The sequence below is a fragment of the Andrographis paniculata genome, unplaced genomic scaffold (assembly GCF_009805555.1).
Source record: "Andrographis paniculata isolate CXL003 unplaced genomic scaffold, ASM980555v1 Contig52END, whole genome shotgun sequence".
In the NCBI taxonomy this organism is placed as follows: Eukaryota; Viridiplantae; Streptophyta; class Magnoliopsida; order Lamiales; family Acanthaceae; genus Andrographis; species Andrographis paniculata.
Window position 1 is genome coordinate 4,761,097 of NW_026137587.1, and position 19,027 is coordinate 4,780,123.

Below are 19,027 nucleotides of genomic sequence, written 5' to 3' on the forward strand. Positions count from 1 at the left end.
AAATAAATTCCGAAATGGTAAAATAAATAAAAAAATTAAAAAAAAAAGGTACGTAAGCATATATAGAATAGATAGAGGTAGATACAAGGACGTACGTAAAGTGGCTGTAGCGATGCGTGCTGTTCATCAATGCCGCAATTAATGAATCAGCCCCAGTCTCCTCTGCACGCACCACTCTTATTCTTATTATTATTATTATTATTATTATTATTATTATTCACAACTGCAACTGTAAATGCATGCTCAAATTCATTCCTTCTTCAACTACCTTATTTATTATTATTATATATAATTTCTTCATTTCACAAACCCTAATTCCCTAATTCAATTCCATTCCCCCAAATCAATCTTCTTCTTCTTCTTCGATCGAGCTTCTGCCAATACAACAATGGCGTCATCCATGGAGGATGGCCGCCCCGAACCGAACCCCTCCTTCGCCATCAGGTTCCCTCGCAGCGTCTCCACCAAGGAGTCGCCGCTCACCGACGCCGTCGTCCTTCCGCCGCGCCTCAGCGTCACCGGCGCCCCCTCCTTCTCCCTCCAAAACGACTCCTCACACCCACCCACCCCCCGCCTCTGCTTCACCCCCGACACCTCCAAGCTCGACTCCTCCGCCTCCGCCTCCGCCGCCGCGTGCCGCTGCATCTCCTCCGTGCTGAAAAAGGACGGCCAGATCCTCTGCATCGCCGCCGCCAACGGCTTCGTCTACACCGGATCGCAGAGCAACACCGTGCGCGTCTGGAAGCTTCCGGAGTTCACAGAGTGCGGCCAGCTGAAGACAAAGGCCGCCATTGCCGTCGCCCTCCAGGTCTCCAACGACAGAGTTTACGCCGCCTACGCCGACTGTAAAATTAGGGTTTGGCGCCGCACGTGGGAAGGCGTCGTCAAGCACGTGCGCCTCGCCACCCTCCCCACCGCCGGAAGCTTCGTCCGAAGTTACATCCCCGGCAAGGATAAAACAGTAATTTCACATTATGTTACCGCGCCTTTAATTCATAGGTTCAAAACTTTAAGCACACAAATTGCATGTACTATATTCTTATAAAAAAAATTTATATATATAAATTAATTAGTACTATATTTCAATAAAATTTTATAAACATAATAATTAACCGTTACATCGATTATTTTTTATATACATAAATACTTAGGATGTGTTTGTTGTGTGGGTTTTAGTTTTTGGGTTTGAATTTTTAAATAGTAAAAAATTAAAATTAAATAGTTATTTGATGTAATATAAATAGAAACTGATTTGATATTTTGAATAGTAAAAATATGTCGTACAACTCACAAAAGAATACAATCTAAGGGTGTGTTTGTTTAGCGAATTTTTTTGAATTTCTACTGTTCACTAAATTTTTATCCTAAAAATATCAAATCAAAATACTTATTTTTTATTTTTTATATTATACTAAAAATTAATTTTATATTTAAAACATCGCATCATTAAGCATGTATATCACAATCATATCACTATTTCAATTAAAAAATTTTACTATTCAAATCTCAATTTAAAATCCAAAGTCCCAAATAAACACAACATTATTGATTAATACTATTTCAATAAAATTTTATAAGCGTGACAACTAACCGTTACATCGATTATTTTTAATATTACAGAAACACTTAGCTCCGATATCGTCGCTAGCCATCAACGTATCGGACAACATACTATACTCGTCATCCCTCGACAAGACCGTCAAGGTATGGCGAATTTCCGACTCTAAATGCATCGAGACAATCCAAGCCCACCCGGAGCCGATCAATTCAATCGCCGTCGGCGACGACGGGGTGCTCTACACAGCCTCCGACGACGCCACGGTCCGGGTGTGGCGGCGGACCTTCAGCGGCGGCGCGTGGCCGCACTCCCTAACCGTCACGCTGCCAACAAAACACTCCCCGGTCAAAACCCTATCTTTGACCCCTGACGGCGCCGTCCTATACGGCGGCTGCACCGACGGGTACGTTCACTACTGGCTCAAGGGGTGGTTCTCCGGCCAGCTGCAGTACGGCGGCGCGCTGGCGGGGCACACGCACGCGGTCATGTGCACGGCGAGCGTGTCGAGCTACTTGGTTAGCGGGTCGGCGGATTGCACGTGCCGGGTTTGGGTTAGGGAGGCGGGTGGGGCCCACACGTGCGTTGCGGTTCTTCAGGGGCACCGGGGCCCGGTGCGGTGCGTGGCGGCGTTTCGAGGCCGGGCGTCGTTGGAGGATAGTTCCGAGGACGGGTGCACAGTGTGCACAGGGGGCCTCGATGGGGTGATCAAGGTGTGGCGGGTGAGGAGCGGCGGCGCCGGAGATGTCTGCGAGCCAGTACAGAATGCTCGAGAATATTTCGAGCTAACGTGAACATGAATGTGGTGATGAATGAGTGTAGTCGATAGAGAGTATATGAATTATGTTTATAATAGTAGTATTTTTCGCGATTATATATTTATTTTTTATAATTTTTTTTTAATCAATCTAATAAATAATATTGTTGGAGTTGTGCCGAAATTTTTTTCATGGAAAAATGTTTAGAAGCTGTCGGTAGCCTTAGTTATGGGTATGACTAAGTGGATTTTCTTGATCCGAAACTAATCTTGTGGCATAATACTATATCTCTAACCTTTTATATAATGCAAATTGCGATCGATTTAATCAACTTTTTATTTTTTTTGTAAGAAGTTTTAATTCCTTTTTGGATAAAAATATTATAAAAGGATGTTTTGGAACTATTTATTCTTCTCTTGGTTCATAAATTTATATGCATTTCATTGTGCTATATTGATATCGTTTGAGTCCATGTTTTGGTTTTCTATTTGGTCCACATTTGGGTGAACAATTTTTCGGCATTTGTTCGGGGTTACAATTACTTAGTGAAGGGGTGAGAATTATGAATTATTCGATTGTAACTATTGCAATTATTTGATTTGGATTCTTCATCGTCCGTAATTTTTTTTATAATAAAACTATTTAAGATATTTGATATTCTTTTTATTTGTATAAAATTTATATAATTAAATGTATATTTATAATTAAATATCAATTTTGAATAAAAATACTATTTTATATTTTTATACATATTTTAATTTTTTTTAAAAAAAATAATAAATAAGAGATGTTTTATATATTATTACTAAAATGTAATGGATATTATGCAATTTACCTATAAATAAATACAAATGACTTACATATGCTCTCATTGCTTGAAGAAGACCTCTTTTCATCCGCTAGTTATCCTTTTTATTTTATTTTATTTTTTACTTTCAAAATCAGGTCATTGTATCTTTTACTGGACTATGATGAAAATGAAAAAAATATATATATAGAAATAAAAATTGAACTATGACAGAAGGTCGTATGTATGTTACCATTGTATATTCTTTTAAATAATTCAATTCAATTATAAATTTATATGTAATATGTTACCATTGTATATGTTTTTAGATAATTCAATTCAATTATAAATTTATATGTAATATTTGTCGGACAAGACTGAATTTTAAATAAAAATATATTAAATTTTGGAGGAAATTATCTTTAAAACAGGGACGGCTCGCTCATGGAGTAGGTTGAACAAGCCCTAATTAATAGAGGGTTATATTTTAAATATTATTATTATTATTATTATTAGTATTATTAAATTTTAAAATTAAACGTTAAGTTTTAATTTATATTTTTTTCTTCATAATTATTCTATTTAATTTTAAAATTAAATTTTAATTTATAATCATATATATTTTATATTTTTTTCTAATCGTCTACACTTCTTTACTTTACATCCTATCGTATTGTCCCAACAACTCGATCAAACCTGTCTTACATTTTCTCTTGTATCTTTTACCCTCGTTCAATCCTTTTTGCTTTTTGAACTTTCAGACTCTCTTTCATCTGTTTTTTTCTCAAATTGACATTGTCAAGCGGTTACGTTCAACCTCTTGTCCAATCAACGTCAATCAGTAATATTATTAAAAATACATTTTAATCATGTATTTGTAGGACCTATAATTTATTTTCGCTCACAGCCTAAAAAAAAATCCGAAACGGCCCTGATATATATATATATTAAATTCACACTACTCTATATGCAATTCGAGTTAGTTTTGTACAACATTACATTTTCTTACAAATTAAAGTTAAGTCATATACTTAAGTTAAAAATTAAATAGTATTGACCTAACTTAGAATAATAACTCTAGACATTAGGGATATAGTGAACACTATTATTATTTGGGCTTGGCCAATTGGCTTGGGCCTAGTGAAGACAAATTTTGGTCTGTTTGATTCAATTTGATGCATTTTTAGGTTGGGTTTCCATTTTGATTTTGAATTTAAGTTTTAAATAGTAATAAAAAAAATTAATTGAAATAATTATTTGATACGAAATTTTAAAAATTAAATTAAATTTTAATATAATATAATAAATAAATAATCAAGTATCTAATTTAATATTTTTGAAAAAAAAATAGAATAATAAAGTTCAATTCAAAACTCCATGAACAAACATATGTTATTGATTAGTATAATTGCGTGAGATGATTTGATATTTTTGCTCTTATAAAGTATAAATAAAGTAATAATATTTTTATAATTTGTGTAAAAGTAGAAATATTTTGATATTTGTATATAAAAAACTTTTATTATATTAAAAATATATATTTTTGAATGAGACAAATAAAAATAATAATTTGAGTTAAAAAATATCTTTAGGATAAAAAATAAATTAATGTAAATGATATAATAAAAAAAATAGAGTGTAGAAAAGACAATCAAATACTCAAACATAAAATAGTATTCCTTCCATCCTGTAAATTATATAGGTTTAAATTGGACATAAAAATTAAAAAATAATAATATTTTAATTTTAAAATTTATAGGTAAAAACTAAAGTGGAATGATTTTGAAGCTATTTGCTTAAGGTTTGATTTTGTATGTTAGCTTGAAGAATGATTTCGATTTTTTTTTTATTAAACATGTTTTTCTATTTTTTTCTATTGTATATAATGTTTTTATTTTATATTTATGTGAAAAAAAAAATGATAAATAATGCCACAATGTAATTTAAAATACACTTAAATAGTTCCCCCCCCCAAAAAATGAATTAATTATATAAAAACCAAATCAATATTTAGTACAATTTTAATTTTTAATTAATTAGATAATTTTTTATATTCTTATAATTAGACAAAAGAATACTAATATAACACCAAAGAATCTCATGTTAAACAACATATATATTTATTTAACATTTTTTTTTATGAATATTTTTTTTTCTTTTCTTTCCCTTCTTCTCAACAAGATATATATATGTTTTTTTTTTCTTTATACGGTAAAAAACTTAAAATAACAATAATAATAATAATAATAATAATAATAATAATAATACTCCATTTTTTTTTCTTTATACGGTAAAAAACTTAAAATAACAATAATAATAATACTCCCTCCCTCCACTCATAAAGTATACAATTACTTTTGGCACGATGTTTAAAAAATAATAATATTTTAATTATAGTGGATACTTAAAAGTAATATAATGACATTTTTGCCCTTGGTGTAAAAGTAATGATGTGATGTAAAGTAAAGGTATTTATGGAAAAAAGTAAGATATTTAATGAAATGTTTACTTTGTAATTGGATGTCCCAAAATAGAAATATGTATACTTTCTAACTGGACGGAGAGAGTATTAATATAATTCTTTTGCTATAAATATGCTTATTATTTATGAAAGAAAAAAAATAATTGAAAAATTATAATATAAAGAGCATTATTTTAGCATGATGATGAGGGTTTTTTTTTTATAAAAAATGATTTTATTTATTTATTGTTATTTTTTACTATTAAATCATCTCGATACTTTATATTTCCTTATTAGATGATCAATTTGGTTAGGAACATAGTATTTTAGGTAATATAAATTAATAAATTATTAATAATAAGTTATGATATTATTTTATTATTTTTATATAATTACTGTTGTTGATATTTTAAATATGTTTAACACTATATTTTAATAAAATATATGTAATATGCATATAATACAAATAAATAAAAAAATATTTATTCATTTATAATTAATTTATAACTAATTTTACAAAAAATGTAAATATAAATAAAAATATTTGTTTATTGAAGAAACATGAAAATAAATAGGTTTTGAGTGAGTTAAGATATGTTATAAATTTAATTAAATTGATTTATATGTATTGAATATGTTTAAAATGAATAAATTTACTAAAAATAAAAAAACATGTCATTTTTTGTGGGACAAAAAAAAAAAAAAGAAATCGACCAGACGGAGAGTACAATTTTATTTTATTTTTTATTTTATAAAAACATTATATCTAAATTATTATTAGTAAACTCAAAATAAAATCAAATTTAGAAGAACACATTCAACTGTCAAAAATGTTCCTCTCACAAACAAATGCCACCAAAAGCAAAAACCCTTATGTTTTTATTTAGAAATATTTTATAGTTTCAACCTTTTTCATAACCCAAAATAAATAAAATAAAGATTCCTTCAAATCATCAACCATTACAACCTTAATTTAAAAATTGCATAGAATGACCTATACCACTATGAAAATTAATATAATGGATAAGTCCACTCAAAGGCTATTCACAGACATATATATTACTATATTTTATATTTTATAGTTTTATATGTATATATATATATATATATATAAAAGTATGTCTTTTTATTCGGTTGATAGGTAAATACGCATTTTTATTTGTTCAAATATAATATATATATATATAAATAAATTCAGTAGATTTAATGATAATATATATTATAAATATTTATAAACTTATATTTATCAATATAATTATATCAAATTAAAATATAATAGCACAATATTTGTTACACATAAAAAAAAATATCACTAATTACTATTTAAATATTATTATTCTCATGTTTTGTGAAAAATTCTCATTCTTTTAAAAAATAATAATATATTAAATACACTTGTTATTTTTATATTAATAAATAAAAAAATTTTCAAATCAAAACAATAAAACAAATAAACCCCACATATATATATATAATACTTATGAACTAGATAGAAGTATTATCTTTTCATAAAATATTATATTTAAATTTTTTTAAAAAAAAATCACACCCGTAATTTTTATTTATTCAATATTTTTTTAACAAATATATATAAAAGATATTATCATTTTTAAACAAATTATTTTGAATTATGCTCCTTAATCCAAATTGATTGCTAGTTTTTTTTTTTTTTTTTCCAATGCAACTTCTTAAGTAGTTTGTTGATAATTTTATCATTAATTTTCATTTAGAATATCTTCATGCATTTGTTTGACCATTTAAATTTTAAATTTTAGTTTGAATAGTTATTTAATACGGTAAGAATAAAAATTGATATAATATTTTGAATATAAAATTATTTTAGTATAATATAGAAATAAAATTAATACACTACAAGAAAATATCAATTTTGTAACGATGTTTTTTCGTTCATAAATTCACTTTTTCCGTTACTAATGATATTAGAGACGAAATTAGAGATAAAATTACGTTAGCTACGTGAACTTTAGGAACGAAATTCCGTTACAAATATACTATTTTTTTTTTTGTAGTGATATTTAATATGATATTTTTAAAGTTTTTTTTATATAAATGATAAAAATAAAATAAAATTCACCAAAAGAACGAACCATTATGTTTTAAAAAATGTGTATAAAAATAAATAGACATTTATGTTAATTTCGAAATATTTTAATCTAAAATAAATTTTCAAAATAAAGAGAACAAAATAAATATGAAGATACATTAACAATGAAAAAAATTCCGACAAAGCCACCAAATCCAATGATTTGATTAAGGATGGTCGGCGCACTAGGCCGGTCCGCACAGGAGTCATATTCATGGCCCGGCCGGTCATCCAATCATCTTACTCTTTTGAAAATATTATATGATTATTTTAGTGGGACCTACAGCCGCACTAACCTGTACTCTAATCCAATTGGTCGGCTCATGTGGACCCGCTACAGCAAGTGCGAGACCTTCCAGACAGTTCCACCGAAGCAGTTTTTATCAATTGACAGCCTGGAATTTTAATTATTAACTATGCGTTTGCTTTTGTTTGTTTTTTGAATGTTTTAAATTTAACGCTTGAATAAAATTTAATTTTTATACTTTCTCCATTTCATATATATATATATATATATTTGCATTGAGTTTTAAAAATATTAATATTATATTATAATATAATAAAAATAAAATAAAAATAACTCAAATAACCTTATCAGTATTGTGTGAAATAAGTGTAATATATTATAAATTGTAACGATATTTTTAATGTTAGGTAGATAGTACAATTACTAAAAATAAAAATAAAAATAAATATTGGATAAAAATAAAAACATGAATAATTTATTGAAGAACGAATATTTTATAAGTAGAAAATATATACAATATGAACTATACTAAACTATATTTTTTATTTGGATTCAAAATCAAACTTGTATTATTTAAAAAGAATAAATAATATTTTTTTATATTTATTTTATATTTAATATTTGTTTTTCTTTTCATTCAAAATATATTAAATATTTACTTATTTATGTAATATTAAATAATTATTTCAATTTAAAATCTTATCATTTCAAAATGTACCCCCAACAAATTTAGATTGCTACTCTAAAGCACTATTAATTTAATTAATTAAAACATTAATCATTGTCAAAATTCTATAAAAGTATAACATAACCAATAATTATCATTATCTTGTTTACGTTTTTGGCAGTAATGAGGACGAAGACTTTCGAACTTTCCAGCTACTATAACCCTACAAGTTTTGAAGTTTTAAAAATATGAGAAAAAAAAAAACAGAAAAGTAAAATTAATATTTTATTTTATTTGTGTGAGAAAAAAAATATATTTGATATAAAATTTATAAAAATAAATAGTATCAAATAAGTGAATATTCATTGTGCAGACGAATACAAAACTCTTTTCTGAAAGTAGCTGTAGACCCACCAAACATTAAAAATATATCACTTTTATCTTTATTTACATCTACACTCTCAAAATAATTTTACAATATTTAAAAGTAAAATAATTTTTACATATAAAACTATAACAAATTATCATTAAAATATAGTAATATTTATTCAAATGCACAGTAGAAGTAAATATTTACTTAAGTGGACGCAATAAATATATTTTTATACTATAAATAATAAGTTATACTCCCTCCGTCCCATATAATATGGGCGTACTACCGTAGACACAGGAATAGGAATTTAGATAAAGTATAATTAGTAAGTAATTAAGAAGTGTATTAGTAAAAATAATTATAGATTAAGATTAAGATAAGTAATTAGTTTAATTAAAATTAAGAAAATTATAAAATTTAAAATGTGATTAAAATGCATAATTATATTTCCAAAAATAGAAATGACAAGTTACGTGGGACGGACGAAAATAAAAAATAAGAACAAATTATGTGGGACGGAGGGAGTAGCATTTGTTTGGAGATATTCTTATGGATTTTTTTATTATTTATCAAAAAATAATTCTGTAAAAGAATTAAATAAAACATACTTTTTCTATCTTAATTCAACCTATTTTTTATTATTTTTATTTAGTGAATTAAAAATAATATTCTATCCGTCCCACATTATATATCCGAGTTACGATAGGTACGAGAATTTAAGATGAGTATAATTAATATATAATTAAGAATGTATTAGTCAAAATAATTATACTATTGAGTAAGATTAAAGTAACTAATTACTTTAATTAAATTTAAAAATTTATAAATTAAAAATTTTAAAATGAGATTATCGGTGTGTAACTATTTTGCAAAAAACTAAAGTGACATGAGATATCGGACGAACAAAAATGACAATATGTACACGGTAGGTGAGACGAGGGAATAATATTTTATTAGTTAGTGAAAATATATAAATAATTTTTGATATTTTAGTTCTTAAAAATACAAAAGGTTAAATATATTTTAATATTTGGATATAATTACACTTATCATAGTTGATAGAAGAGTTTTAAAATAAGAGAGAAAATGGTAAAAATATTACTCCCTCCGTCCCATGTAATATGGGTGTATTACCGTAGACACGAGAATTTAGGTAAAGTATAATTAGTAAGTAATTAAGAAGTGTATTAGTAAAAATAATTATAGATTAAGATTAAAATAAGTAAATAGTTTAATTAAAATTAAGAAAATTATAAAATTTAAAATTTAAAATGCGATTAAAATGCATAATTATATTTTCAAAAATAAAAATGACAAGTTATGTGAGACGAATAGAAACAAATTATGTGGAACGGGAAAGTAGATGAATTGGGGAAATAGATTTTTTTTTTCTTATTTAAATTTATGTATTATACTAAATATATTTTATATTTAAAATATTACATTAATAGTTATTTTTACAAAAAAAAAAGTTAAACTAAAATTTCATTATTCAAAATTCAAATTCCAAAGCTTTTAAGTTTTGCTTATTATACATGGTTGACTTAGGATGAACTTGTCTTGTCAGCCTCCGTTACAGACTATTAGATTCGACTGAGTGTTTATCTGGAACGCACTCGTTAAGTAGCGACTGCGAATTTTTAAATTATAAAAAAATAAAAATAATAAAAAACAGATATTTACTACTACCGTATACAATTAAAACCATGACTCTATTCTTTGAATATTATTTTTGTATTATAATTTTTAAAAAATAATAATAAAGAACACAATACCTTTTATAAAAATCAAAGGAAAGAAATTCAAATTTTATTACAAAAATAAAAAAAAATAAAAAATAAAAACAAAAACTTTAAATATTTATTTATAAAAGTAAAAAAAATCAAATATTCAATTTAAAATAATATTTCAATAATTTCTAATACTAGGATAGAGGAACTGTGACAGTGATGATACCGTGACTTTATTGTTAGTATAGGTGAAAGAAGAAAAATAGTACTCCCTTCGTCCACGGATAAAATATATATTTATTTTTGGAGCAGAGTTTAAAAAATAATAGTAATTTAATTATAGTGGGCAGATAAAAGTAGTATAACGATATTTTTGTCCTTATTTTTTGGTATAAAAGTAATGATGTGATGTAAAATAAGAGTATTTGTGGAAAAAAATAGGGTTGAAATACTTATTTTGTAATTGTGGAAAAAAATAGGGTTGAAATACTTATTTTGTAATTGAACGTCTTAAAATAAAAATATGTATACTTAAAATAAAAATATGTATACTTTGTAGCTGAAGGATGGGAGTATTTCAATAATTATTCTTTACGGAGTTTTAATAAAAATTTTATGTTATTTATATGTGGTTGCATTTGGGTACGTGTTATTACAGTTGTTTAACATATCCGCTCCAATTGTATAATGCAATTAATTTTATTAATAAAAATAATCATAAAGTAATAAAAGTAAACCCTGCCATCCTGAAAAACTATTCAGCTTTGCGAGTATATATATATATATATATATATGTGTGATGGATAGGACATTTCTGTGTCTCCAAATCTGCTTTAATTAATAATATATTTTAATTAGAATTAATTAATTAATCAAGCAATTTTTGTGACCGTCGATCAAAATGCCCGGAATTGCTTTTGGACGGTTCGATGACTCCTTCAGCTTCTCCTCGGTGAAGGCCTACATCGCCGAGTTCATCTCCACTTTGCTCTTCGTCTTCGCCGGCGTCGGCTCCGCCATTGCTTACAGTAAGTAGCTCGCTACTAACTACTACTTCTATCGCTTTAATTGATTTATTAATTTCAGAGAAAATTGAGGACTATTTCTATTTTGATTTGATTAACCCTAGCTGATAATGAAATTAAAGCATTGCGAAGTAAATCAAATTAATCTGGATTTCTGACATGTAATTGATTTCCTCCGGCGATTACTGTTGAATTCCGGCAGACAAATTGACGTCGGACGCCGCGCTCGATCCGCCGGGGCTGGTGGCGATCGGAGTGTGCCACGCACTGGCGCTGTTCGTAGCCGTCGCCGTCGGTGCGAACATCTCCGGCGGACACGTGAACCCCGCCGTGACGTTCGGTCTCGCCGTCGGAGGCCAAATTACGATCCTCACCGGAATCTTCTACTGGATCGCTCAACTGCTCGGCTCCATCGTCGCCTCCTTCCTCCTCAAAGTCGTTACAGGCGGCCTGGTAAAACGAATTAAACAAACCTAATTATATACCCCTCCCCAACACGCTTTTCCAAAAATCGCATTTTCACAAACCACGACTATGCCTCAAATCGGTTTTTTTATCTTCTTCTTCCTCGCAGACAATCCCAACCCACGGCCTCGGCGCCGGCGTCGGCGCCGTCGAAGGCGTGGTGATGGAGATCATCATAACGTTCGCACTGGTTTACACGGTGTACGCAACCGCCGCCGATCCGAAGAAGGGTTCGTTGGGAGTGATAGCTCCGATCGCCATAGGGTTCATAGTTGGGGCCAACATTCTGGCGGCGGGGCCATTTTCCGGCGGGTCGATGAACCCGGCCCGGTCGACCGGACCGGCGGTGGCCAGCGGCGACTTTACGGATATATGGATATACTGGGTGGGCCCACTCGTGGGAGGGGGGCTGGCCGGGGTCGTCTACAGCAACGTGTACATGCAGCATGAGCATCAGCCATTGGCATCTGAATTTTAATTTCAGTTCAGTTCATTTCAGGATTTGATTTGATTGTATCCTTTGTTTCTTTCTTCCTTTCTTGATCTTGTTTTTCTGTAAGTTTAAATTTCTGGTTGTTTGAAATCCCTTTGGATCATCAGTGCTAAGGTAATTTCCTTGTTTGCATCTGTAATAATTTAAGGGGAAGAATTATTGTGCTTCTTTTGTCTGAAATTGCATGTGCTTTGAAGGGTCTGGTTTTATGCTTTTTTGAAATTTGGCAGAAACAGAATGGTCCCATTTGTTTGATATGATGAACGGTATTCCTCATTGGGATCTCCTTTTAATGTTAACTGTGAAGAGAAGGTAGAACAAACGAACCAAACATATAGGTGAAAAGAACAAGGAAAGAATTGCAAAAAATAAAATAGAGAATTCGCTAGAAGGAGGGCTTGAACCTCCGACCTTGTGGTTAACAGCCACACGCTCTAACCAACTGAGCTATTCCAGCTTCTTGTTATGTTAAAGATTTGTTTTTTATTTGTATATATAGTAATTGTTTGCTTAAATATATAAGCTAATTATTAAATTATACTTATTTTAAGTATATAATAAATATTTTCATCCGTTCGACTCTAAATGTTACATTTACTTTTTATATATTTATTAAATCAAGGGAAAAATACAAAAATACTTATATTATTATCTTGTAATACTAGCTATAATGACATTTATATAAAATATATATATATATAAATCAAGGTCACACTAATTGTTGGGGTGCCAACCCAAGTCCTATATTGGAAGTGATGAAAAAAATTACACACCTTATAAGTCCCGAGTAAACTCCACTAGTATGAGAGCTTTTGGAGAATATCCAAAAACAAATCCGTGCGGGCTTTAAAACAGACAATATTATACTAGTGTTGAGTTGAACCAGTCCCAACAATATATATATACTGTTTTGATCTGTTTATTATTGCATCAATTTGTGTCAACTCGTATACATAATCGAATTAAAATCTTTGCCCCAAACTAATTATTTCGTATTGAATTGTCTTATTATATCAATTTTTTGTTGAATTGTTGTTTCGTGTCAACTTTTACCAGCTTAATGAAAACCTCTAAAAAGGCAACAATAAATAAGCAAATGGATGTGTCACCCTCGACAAAAAAGAAAAAAAGAATTACAGAGCAGCAGCAGCATTCAAATTGGCATCCTCAGATTCATCGACAACCATGTCATCTCTAAACAGGACTTTAAGAAATGGCAACACTTTAGGGAGCAAATGCACATCTGCTATATTCACGCTCATCAAATCGAAAGCAATGCAAGTTTTATGCATATGTCCTTCATCAAATACCGGAATCTTCGGGTACCTCTGGCTGAAATGAGTTAAAATTATTCGATATGCCCCCGCAGAATCCCCGACTTCCACAGCCTCCTTCGTCGTGCTATGGTTCCGCGCAATCGCCTCCTCCACCATGCTATCTTCGAACGTCGCCTGCAAAATCATCATTAAACTACATTTCAATCAAGAAAAAAAAGATCTCCAGATTATCGCAAGATTTCCTCTAACTTGCCTCGTGGATAAGAATCGTCGCGCCTCGAGAAGCTCTGACGAGTTCTACACAAGGACGGGTGTCGCCCGAGTACACAATTTTCCACCCGGGAATAATTTTCCCCGCTCCATTTGTCCTATTCGCCGCTTGCAGCGCAATTCCGTACGCTTGCGGGCAATGCACGACCGGGAAACTTACAAGTGCGTCCAAACCGGCTTCGCCGAGAATTTTCTTCAAAGATTTTACGATAGGAAGGACGGCAGAAATCTGCGTAGGGCTGCCCGGGCGTTTCCAAAAGCTTTCCATGCGGCTTCCTCGGGAAAACAATGTTGCGTCGTCATTCTCACCTGCATTTCCATTTTCGTCACTTTCGTAAGATTCAAACGCCTCGAGCGAAGCTTCTGTGGTGTGGTAACAGTCAAGAAAGAGCATATCTAAATCCTCGAGCCTCTGGTAGGCGTTGAGAAACCTCTTGAGCTGCCGTGGGCCGACGACTACGATAGGTTCGTGCGGCGTTCCCTTCAATAAATCCTGTCTCAGAGTGAGTATTCTTCCCAAACCGGCGTGATGATCGGCGTGGATATGTGAAATCCATATACATCTTAATCCTTTTACAGCTTCGTCAGCGCCTTGGACGCCAAATCTGTAGTCGAAATGTTATTGTAAGAGTCGAACATTTAGAAGAAAGGAACAAGATTTAGATCGATTTTTTTTTACCTTCTTTTTAGCTGTCCTAAGGTTCCTTCGCCGCAGTCTAATAGTAAACCTCCTCTAGAGAATAAATTGATGAAAATCGAACTGACGTTTCGGTATTTCGAGGGCTGCGAAGAACCGGTGCCGAGAAGAACAATCTCCATGTCATCTCTAGTTATGTTTTCGAGACAGCTCGGAAGGGTTCTGTCATCCAACCACGGCTCTTCGGTTAGAATATCGTTAGCATCCGTATATATATTTTCTTCGTTATTCCCGCGGCTGTTCTGCCAGAATTGGTTGACAAGTTTAGAAGCATTTTCAACCTCTGGAATCTCGGAAAATAGCTCTTCAATGATTTCGGAAGTAGATGATGCTTTTGGTATACCCGATTTGTCGAATCCAAGATTTGCGTAGGGGCGAAGATGGAACTACTCGACAAAACAGAAGTGACAGATTGTGTAAATAGCCAAGATGTTTCTAAATTCCAGCATAAATGTTGCAATCTAAACAAACATTTCTTTATACCTTGAGAAGATTCTCTGCTGGAATCACTCGATCGGGCCTTGCCAAGAGATCCTAACAAGACAGTAGAAGCAAAAATAATCAGTACAAACTCAAAAACTAAACACAATATCGTAAAAAAATATTAAAACATACTTGGTTAGGATTTTTTGCAACTGACTGTAGAGACCAAAAGCCGGGGGATGGGAAAAATTGAGGGCACAGATAGTTGAGGCGCGCTGAGATTCTAGCACTCGATTTTAGAATCGGAATCTCAATATTTTTCCTGGAATGAAAAGATCCATCAGCTCGAAAGGAAAAAAAAACAAGATCGAAAAGGCAAAGAATGAGAAACCGACATTTCATGCCCTGCCATAATATGCTGAGCAGTTCCAAATTTCGACATCCACTTTTGGTAATCATCCGTTGTCGTGACAGTCGCTGGAGTTAGATGAATCACGCAATTAACAAGTTTGGAACCTTCTGGAACATCGGATTCCGAACCTATGTAGTAAGGTGAAAGGCATTGCAAAGACAATAACTCCTGCAAATGCAAAGTTGTCGGGCAATCGACTAGCAGTACAATAGGACCAGGAATGGAAGGGCCCAGTACGTCACTCGGGTGTACCTGAAAGGGGTCAGACACAAGATTTAAATACGAAAAAGCTTCTTAGCATCGACAATTTGATATCTCTTATAGAAATAAAAAAAAAGGGTTAATCACGAGCAATCTACCATGGTATCATCACGATCCGACTTAACAGAATTTCCCAATTGCAATTCACGATATTTTGGTCCCGGTCTCAATCCGAGTGCAGCAGCTTTTTGGGGGTCGAATTTCCCCTTAATCTCAGGCAATTCACAAACGTAAACAACCGAAAGATCGCCAGGCTTAGTAGCATTAACATCAGATTCGGGAGAATTTGATCCACGGCATTTTTCAGCTGCTACGTTAGAAGCTCCGCTGTAATTTGGTTTCAAGAGTACAGCTGATATTTTCACAACTTCATCATCAATAAGAACCAAATGATCGTCGAACTTCCCTGTACAGCTGATAGAAGATCCGTTGGAATTGGGCATTGGCCCAAAGCTACGGGCGTGAACCATTGCAGCATTAGGGATGAAATATTTCATGGCATCGACTAAATATTTTAAATCTGACGGACCCCATACATTGACCTTCAGAAAAAATAAAGAGTTAGGCTATTATTCGATAACATAATTGCTGAGTATACAAATTCAAGTCACACTTACAGACATTCCTTCGTCGCCCATACCAGCCAAAGTCAATAAAAGGCCTGAAGTAAAAAAACAAAAAGAAAAGCATCAAGATTCTAAGACTAGGAACAAAAACAAATATTGCAATCCCATGAATCGAAAAAAGATTGAATCTTAATTGCACACCTGGAAGTCCACCGGCAGTCTCAGAGCAGACACGCGAAAGAAATATGTGATCAATCTGGAAAGTTTCACACGGAAAATAAGGAATAAAAGAAATGAACGAACAAACAGAAACTAAATGTATCTTTATCCGTAAGATACCTTCGACAATTTGATTTTATGCTCACTGCAGAAGCGTTGAAGTCCCTAGAAATAAAATTCCGAATATAATTCAGCCCAAACAAGTTTAAAACCACTCAAATATCAGAAGTTCATGGCTTTATCGACATTATTCTTCCAAATTTTATAAGTAACAAATTTTGAAAACACAAATGTTTGTTAGAGCCAGAATGGATTAGATAACGAAAATCGAATCGAATCAGAGTGCACTCACCTCTCCAGCATTAAATATAAATCTCTGCTTGTCAAAAAATAGCAATACTGATGGGGATGTATCTTGTGTATCCATACCAGTTCCAAGAATCTGTGAAATCCAAAAAAATCCAATTCAAAAAAAATAAAAATGAATATCTAATGATAGCTAAGCATAAAAAATCAAAATCAGTGAAAAATTAAGCAAAAAGGAAGTGAAAATATAATGATTGCTAAGCATAAAACATCAAATTCAAAACTTCATTTCCATTCCAAATATAACTCCAACACTTATTCTACATCTAAACATCAAATTCAGAACTCATTTCACATTTAAATGTTTTTCAAAGTCGAAAACAGTATAACGAAGAAGCAAATGAAAAAGTTACCTGAACGTAGGAAATGGTATTAGCAGGATTGAGCTTCCGAACCTTGACCTGCAGATTCTTTTTGGGTCTATCACTCTCGTCTCTACCCTCAGCCCTCTTTCTGTTAAACCCTAAACCCTCCGGCGCAGCTTTCCGACTTCCCTCCGTTTCTTCCATCGCCAGGAGTCCACCTTTATCGCTATTACTACCTTTCTTATCCAAACTCTCCCTCAACGTACTACCTTTTCTATCGAACGTGCGCGAATTCCTCTTATCAGTGCGGTAGGGTTTTCTGGGTAATGAGGAGAAATTCGCTAAGAGGAGAGGCGATCTGTAACTTCTGCAATGGGGCTTATGCAGCAGCGGAAGAGAAGTGGACGAGGAACGGGCTTTAGGGAAGGATAGAGCGGCGGCAGAGTGGCGGTGGTGATGATTGGCGGAGGAGAGGAGAAGGCGGAGGCGGAAGGTTGCTAGTTGGGGCATTATTGCTATTTGAAGGGTTTAAGGGCTGAAATTTTGAACTGTCGGAAAAACACCTCTATCCATTTTGTTTTGGATTTCCGATTTTTTTTTTTTTTTTTTTTTTTTTTTTCCCTCTTTCTTATATTTGATGTTTTTTCACCATGTAATATGCGAGTGTAGAGATATATTTGCCCTTCAAAATTTAAGATTCAATCATTGAAATATTTCATTAAAAAACTTTCATGGAATATATGTTTATTTGTTATTGGACAAATTTATTCTTCTAATTGTTATGTTTTGAAAACATTGTAAAATAATAAACTATTGTAACATCAGCAGCAATATATTATAAATATTTATTTATGTATTTTTTTTATAATAATACAATTGTTCATTTGAAAAATAAATAATAATAAAATTTTTACACTTAAAATTTTTAAAAATCCTTTTTGCAACAGCACCTGTTGACCGCCATAAATAAAGCAAAAAAACACCCAAAGCATTACCACGTCATCAAAATAAAAATAAAAAATGAAAAAACACCCAAAGAACTTGTAATTCAAAAGACAATTAAACACATCCATTGTTGTTAATTAATTAAGGAGTGTAAAGAAAGTTTATAGATAATGAGGGATGCATCAAGTAGATTTCAAATGAAGGATGATGGTATATACATATTCTTTAAATGTGTTCTTATGTAAATTCTATTCCAATCTTTTTACCATTCAACATATTTCTCTTTTAAAAAATAATGTATTAAATCAAATATTTATTTTCTATATTAAACATATCCAATGTTTATTTATTAACTCAAAACCAACAAAACTAAAGACACAAAACACCAGTTCTTGTATAAAGGTGTAAGTTTCTAATAAAAATCCAATTCCAAAGGCGACCACAGAAACCATGATTTAAGAATGAGTTGTGCAAGCATTGCAGTCAAATCAAAACCATTCAAATGGGGAACTAAAATGAAAAGCCAAATCATTTATGCTATCAAACTAAATTTTTATAACCAGAAAGTCCAATTTATGTAGAGGTTCAAAAACAAAACCAAAAAAAGAAAAAAAAAAGAAA

General features: G+C 31.3%; 3 protein-coding genes and 1 non-coding gene across 4 annotated transcripts; 2 read left to right on the forward strand and 2 right to left on the reverse strand.

The window, feature by feature from the left end:
* Positions 1-296: 296 nt before the first annotated feature.
* LOC127254038 (protein JINGUBANG-like) lies at positions 297-2,603 on the forward strand. Its single transcript, XM_051278894.1, has 2 exons — positions 297-961; positions 1,621-2,603. The coding sequence occupies exons 1-2, from the start codon at positions 389-391 to the stop codon at positions 2,347-2,349; spliced, it is 1,302 nt and encodes a 433-aa protein (XP_051134851.1). The 5' UTR covers positions 297-388; the 3' UTR covers positions 2,350-2,603.
* Positions 2,604-11,471: 8,868 nt separating this feature from the next.
* On the forward strand, positions 11,472-12,845 carry LOC127254045 (aquaporin TIP2-1-like). Its single transcript, XM_051278910.1, has 3 exons — positions 11,472-11,710; positions 11,910-12,160; positions 12,282-12,845. Exons 1-3 carry the CDS (start codon positions 11,584-11,586, stop codon positions 12,648-12,650), a joined length of 747 nt encoding a protein of 248 aa, XP_051134867.1. The 5' UTR covers positions 11,472-11,583; the 3' UTR covers positions 12,651-12,845.
* A 203-nt stretch (positions 12,846-13,048) lies between these two features.
* TRNAN-GUU (transfer RNA asparagine (anticodon GUU)) lies at positions 13,049-13,122 on the reverse strand. Its single transcript has one exon. It is a non-coding gene; the product is annotated as a tRNA-Asn (tRNA).
* A 628-nt stretch (positions 13,123-13,750) lies between these two features.
* LOC127254043 (tRNase Z TRZ3, mitochondrial-like) lies at positions 13,751-18,006 on the reverse strand. The gene is made up of 12 exons (XM_051278903.1): positions 17,510-18,006; positions 17,143-17,232; positions 16,911-16,955; positions 16,773-16,827; positions 16,623-16,666; positions 16,104-16,547; positions 15,728-15,996; positions 15,525-15,654; positions 15,393-15,443; positions 14,892-15,295; positions 14,196-14,817; positions 13,751-14,116 (listed from the first exon to the last, which is right to left on the reverse strand). The coding sequence occupies exons 1-12, from the start codon at positions 17,969-17,971 to the stop codon at positions 13,799-13,801; spliced, it is 2,934 nt and encodes a 977-aa protein (XP_051134860.1). The 5' UTR covers positions 17,972-18,006; the 3' UTR covers positions 13,751-13,798.
* Between the last annotated feature and the right edge of the window lie 1,021 nt (positions 18,007-19,027).

What these genes read in the sequence shown, in the direction of transcription:
- LOC127254038 (XM_051278894.1), top strand. Translation starts at nt 389, where the DNA reads ATGGCGTCATCCATGGAGGATGGCCGCCCCGAACCGAACCCCTCCTTC. An exon ending in TCCCCGGCAAGGATAAAACA is followed by an intron (nt 962 to 1,620) that starts GTAATTTCACAT and finishes TTAATATTACAG; the next exon opens with AAACACTTAGCTCCGATATC.
- LOC127254045 (XM_051278910.1), top strand. Translation starts at nt 11,584, where the DNA reads ATGCCCGGAATTGCTTTTGGACGGTTCGATGACTCCTTCAGCTTCTCC. An exon ending in CGGCTCCGCCATTGCTTACA is followed by an intron (nt 11,711 to 11,909) that starts GTAAGTAGCTCG and finishes GAATTCCGGCAG; the next exon opens with ACAAATTGACGTCGGACGCC. An exon ending in AAGTCGTTACAGGCGGCCTG is followed by an intron (nt 12,161 to 12,281) that starts GTAAAACGAATT and finishes TCTTCCTCGCAG; the next exon opens with ACAATCCCAACCCACGGCCT.
- LOC127254043 (XM_051278903.1), bottom strand. Translation starts at nt 17,971, where the DNA reads ATGCCCCAACTAGCAACCTTCCGCCTCCGCCTTCTCCTCTCCTCCGCC. An exon ending in TTAGGACAGCTAAAAAGAAG is followed by an intron (nt 14,818 to 14,891) that starts GTAAAAAAAAAT and finishes TTTCGACTACAG; the next exon opens with ATTTGGCGTCCAAGGCGCTG. An exon ending in CGACGATTCTTATCCACGAG is followed by an intron (nt 14,117 to 14,195) that starts GCAAGTTAGAGG and finishes ATGATTTTGCAG; the next exon opens with GCGACGTTCGAAGATAGCAT.